This window comes from Tupaia chinensis, unplaced genomic scaffold (assembly GCF_000334495.1).
Source record: "Tupaia chinensis unplaced genomic scaffold, TupChi_1.0 Scaffold000146_1, whole genome shotgun sequence".
NCBI lineage: Eukaryota > Metazoa > Chordata > Mammalia > Scandentia > Tupaiidae > Tupaia > Tupaia belangeri.
This window is the reverse complement of record NW_006159616.1, coordinates 8,496,825-8,502,040: the sequence shown is the minus strand read 5'-3', so window position 1 is coordinate 8,502,040 and position 5,216 is coordinate 8,496,825. Positions and strand designations below refer to the sequence as shown.

The following is a 5,216-nucleotide window of genomic DNA, read 5'->3' as shown; positions in this document are numbered from 1 at the left end:
CAGGAAACTGAGCACAGTTCTTGCCTTCCCTGGTTATGTGCCTATAAGGCAGATCGAAAAAATAAGGAAACAAACAAATATGTGTTCTAATATTTAAAAGAACAAGTGACTCTCCTTCGGATCTCTTTTTGAAAGAACAATGGGTCCAGCCAGTGGCCTTGTGGTTAAGGCTCTGGTTCCAACATGTCTGACTGTGTAGTTTGAGTCCCAGCCCTGGCAGCCTGAGAAAAACACTTGGGTACATGTGTGTGCATGCCCAAAATCTCACAAGGGGGAGAAGTAGAGGGGAAGGATTACAGCATGACCATGTCCCATGGTTTGGGGAGGGGGGTTGTTTAACTCTCTCTCTCTCTCTCTCTCTCTGTCTCTCTCTCTCTCTCTCTCTCTCCAGCAAGCGTATGTGCCCTATGACAAATTTTTTAAAATAGAAACAAAGAAAAAATAATGAAAGCATCAGCTCCTATAGGAATTACTATCACAAACTAACTCATTGATGTGCACCGTGTTTCAAGCTGGCCCAGTTTTTCCATCAGATAGAAAAATATCCTTTTCAGTAATTTTCTCATATCAGAGCTTTTCTGAGGCAAGTGACATCTTCTCTAGGCACGTGGATGAGAATGAATAATTCTCACATATGCTTGAGCTTGTACCAGGAGGTCACAGTTTGAGTATTGTGTAAAGTGACTAATGATTGCTGGAAAATTGTTTTTTCATTAAGAAATTATCAAGAAATAATCTGATTTTTCATACTGTTGCCTCCTTCCCCGTGTTGATCTTTACTCCTAATTGAAGGAGGATGTTTTATAGCAAGACACCTCTGAACCGGCAGATGCCGCTCATTTCAATCCGGATCAGATTTCATTCGGTTTCTTTCTTTCTTTTTTTTTTCTTTTTTGCTATAGGGTGTGTGCGCTTGCCAGACAGACAGAGAGAGACAGAGAGACAGAAAGCAAGAAATCACCCTCCAGGGTGGATGGTCACGCCGCAATCTCTTCTCCTCCATTCTCCTCTGGGGATCTTGAGCACACACGCACACGTGCCTGGCGTGAGTTTAAGTTGCCAGATCTGGGACTCGAACCATGGTCGATTACATGAGAGTCCAGCCACATAGCCATTACGCCAACTACTGGTCTTTCATTCAGTTTCTTATGCATTCCATTTCCAGCAGAACACTGAAATGAGCCCCAAGTATGAGCCGCACGGCAGGTTGAGTTACTGTGCTGGTCGCCTTGTGTGTTCTCCCAGCCCCCTGAAAGTACATGCATAATGGCTTGCTCAGAGATCTTCGGTCTGCTACAGTGCCACTAGAAAACGCTTACCTCCATGCGGGCAGCACCGCCCGTGCTAATTAGCAGTCAAATGATTATGGAGGAGCGATCATTCTTCTAGCACTATTACCTTTCTTATGATCCAGCGCCCACTTTATTGCACAGTGTAACGGGCATTAAACATCTTGGGATTGGTGCCAGTTAGAGACAATATGGCTATTTATTTTGGTAGCGAAGTACTGAAGAGGTTTGAAGACCATTTGGAGTCTTCCGATAGATAGAAACTCCTAAAGCTCCTACAATTAGATTGAAATATTTTGTATCTGTCAGACAGCACACAAGTCTTTAGGGAGCTGTGTATTCCCATCCCTTCTGTGACTTCGCCTCTGTATCCTGCCTCTGGTAACACGTACACAGAAGCATTAAGCTGAGAACTAGAGACTTTTTTTTTAATTCCAAGCACTTTTTATGGGAAAGTGGCATTTCTCCCACAGAGAGCAGGAGGAGGTATAACGATTTTTTTTTTTTAATTTAGTTTCCAAAGCACAAACATGAAAAAGTGAAGCCTTGGGGAGAGTAGGGGACAAAACAACCTATGTACCCCCCACCTCATACTGACATACACCCCTTCTTAATGCCTCTGAGGCCCCAGGGAAGAAGTAAGTGTAACCTCCCCAGATGTCACAGACTCTAAACCGCGATGTGCATGAAATGAGCCTTATAAGTTGGGAAACATTGATGATTCTGTTGTTTCTGCCACTGAGTAGCGATCACACGTTTCAGGGACAGAAAAGAACGAAGACTGCGAGCGCCATCTGGCGGCGAGGCGCGCCCATACCCACGTTCTCGGAGCACACCCGACCCCGTCATGTGTGTGCTATGCCTGATCCAGTGTGAGGATTAGCAGGGATTCCTGCGTTTCCTCCTGATGTCAGACACACTGGTGTTTGAGCGAGCCTAGACAGAGTTTTCAAACAGACACAGAAATAGTACCATCTTTCCCGAGACAGGCAGAAGCCGGAACTAAAACACATGGCGGAGTAATCAGCGATGTCTCCGTCGTGTGCCGAGCATGGCCTGGGCGCCGCGACGTAGACTAACTTAATACCACCGACACTCCTGTGGGATCGAGGCCTCCCTCCACCTAGTTTCAGAGTGAGAAGATGGGTCCGAATTCAGCAGCCCTCTGTGTTCACACAGCCTGTGAGAGGCAGGATTCCAAGGCCGCAGCCTGGCTCCAGGGTCCGCGCTGTGCCAGGGTCAGCCCCCCGCTTTAGTGCTGGTCCCTAGAGCCATGGATAAGGCGGAAGAAGCTGGAAACCGGACACCAAGGACTGGGTTCCGGTCATAACCGCTCCTCTAACCATGCAGCCCTGAACCGGCGACCTGGCTTCCCTGAGCCTCAGTTTACTCCCTTGCAAAATGGAAGCCAGAATGGAAACATCTTCCGGGATACCATGAGACTCTGCTGAAGGCCCCACGTCTGCAAGTGGGCTCTGTGAGCTCCGGAATGTTCTATGAGCTATAACCTGCCGGCAGGATCATTGGAGGGGTTGAATTGTGTAACCTGTTTCCCTCTCTTGAACGTTGCTCCTTATCCAGTCAGTGCTGGGTGACCGAGGGCTGGTCTGTCTGTGACTCAGAGTCCAAAGGTGGTGGGAACTTACACAGAGGGACCAGGTATCCTGGGGGACAGCTGGGCCTGTGCACCCTTGTGGACACAAAGAGACGGCTCTGGCTTTGGCTACATGTGAAATGGCAGCCACTAAAGAAGCAGGCCCTCCCTGTCCCTTCCTCTCATTAAAGCTAATGCCTTGCTTTCCCAAACAGAGGTCAGTCAGGAGCTCTCTGCTTAGCTTTGGAGAAGTCCCCTTGTCCTGCAGCCATGGTGGCCCGGTCTGACTGTATGCTGCCTCCTCCCACAGATCAATGCCCTGCAGAAAGGCTACAGCCAGGTGCTCTGCCAGACCCTGTCCGAGCGGAACTCAGAGATCACGTCTCTGAAGAATGAGGGTGAGACCCTAAAGAGGGACAACGCCATCACCTCAGGTGAGCACATTCTGGAGTCGGGCTTGGGTGCTGACATCCCCCGCTCTCCACACTCTTCTGCACCCACAACAGACATCAGTTATCAACCACCGCACTATTCTCTCACCCAGTTCTCAGCAGCCCTACAGGTAGCCACTGTCAGTAAAATGAGTTTTTCCTTGAGAGAGGTTGGTTTGCCATCCACTCCCTAGCAGCGGGCCTGGCTCAGAGTTAGCCCTCAATAACGGCTGAGCAATGCCATCTCTTAGCTGAAAGCCTACTGAGCCCTGACTGGCCAGGGACAAGGATGCGGTCCCATGAGCCAGTCAGTGGAACGCAAGCTGGAATGTGGACATAATGGGATCGCCACTTTAAGGCACTCAGCATCCCACCCATCTTGCCCCAGCTTGCTTGGGACTGAATGAGAACATTACTGTTAATTTACTGACAAAGGAAGTTCAGTATTAAAGAACTTGGGGGTGGGGGACAGCCAGCTCGTGGTCCGCACTTGCCAGGCACTGATGTTTCCTCGCCTGGATTCGTTTACTCACCTGGCACATTTATTGAGTGCCTACTAGGTTCAAGCAGTGCTCTAGACTGGGGAGAGAGCCCTGAGCCAACAGTCCGCTCGCAGTCACAGGAGAACAGGTACCGCGCAAGCGCGTTTCAGAGCACTCTCAGTGCTGCAAAGGAAACAACTGCTTCCAGGAGCAGAGGAGAGGGAGGACAGCTTAGCAGGTGGGAAGGACGGGTGTGTGAGGGGACCCCGTGCCAGGCAGCGAGCACACAAGTGCAAAGGGCCTGAGGCTGCAGGGTGCTGCTGGAGCTAGGTGGGCAGGACACAGGGGGTGGGTGGGGCTGAGGGGGAGGCGGGGCCAGGCCACAGGGAGGAGGCTGGGTTCCATTAGGTTCTGTTCTATTCTATTCTATTTTAAAACAGAAAATGACATGTCTAGAGATCCCAAGAGAATGGGGCCCTACACAGAAAAAGAGGGAGAGCAGCAGGTGGTGGGGAGGGACTGCTTGGATGAGCATCCTGCTCTCAAATACCCAGGACACAGCAGGAAACATGAGCCTAGCGCCGAGCAAGCCGAATCCCGGTCTCTGCGCATCCACACACTGCCCAGGCCAGCCCTCCTGCCGCCGCCCCCTGCTCACTCTGCAGTCCCCGGGCAGCCTTCTGCCTCTGCTCTCCCCCAACATGGAATGTCTTTGGATGCAAAGGGACATCAAAAGTTTTGTAGGAAAGTGGAATTAAAATATGAGTTTATTTTTGTACACACACAAAAAATCTGAAATCCACACACAGTTTTCTATGCTCCGCGTTGTCCACGAACCGGTATTTGCGCCTTTTATGGCAGCCAGAGAATGCAAGGTGGAGTTCACTGGGCCCCGTCCTCCTCTCCTTGGTCTGCCTGTCACATGTCTGCCATACTTCAAGCCTGTCTCAGACACCACCTTCCCCAACGAGGAAGCCGGACCGACCTGAATGTGGAGATGGTTTGGGGAGGGCTAGAGCGTCGCCACTCAGGTGTGGCTCTGGCCCAGCAGCATCAGTCCTATGATACCCGACAGCTGGTGATAAGTGCAGACCCACAGGCCCCCTTCAAGCCCTCTGAATCCGAATCTTCACTTTGACGAACACCCCAGGCGTCCCGTAGGCACACTCGAGTTTGAGAAGCACTAGGCTGGGTTATGCTGCGGTGACAAACAGGCCCCCAAGACTCAGAGTCTCACTCCCACTCTGTCGGGGCCATGCTGGATCAGTAGGGCCTCTGGTCGTTGCGTACTCTCAGCCACCCCCTGGCAAAGGCCTTCACAACACAGCCAAACTGTCGTCTACGTAGGAGGGCAGAACGGGTAACAGGGACTGGATTAACTCTCCTGCCTAAACTTTCAAGTCTAAACAGAAAAAAAAAA

General features: G+C 50.7%; 1 protein-coding gene across 3 annotated transcripts in view; it reads left to right on the top strand.

The window, feature by feature from the left end:
* Nucleotides 1–5,216, top strand: part of FHAD1 (forkhead associated phosphopeptide binding domain 1) — a 171,516-nt gene that overhangs the window by 75,581 nt on the left and 90,719 nt on the right. For all 3 annotated transcript variants that reach the window (XM_006145267.1, XM_006145268.2, XM_027770619.1), the window contains one exon: nucleotides 3,194–3,317. In XM_006145267.1, coding sequence (XP_006145329.1) covers nucleotides 3,194–3,317 — 124 coding nt within the window. The remainder of the gene's footprint in view (nucleotides 1–3,193; nucleotides 3,318–5,216) is intronic.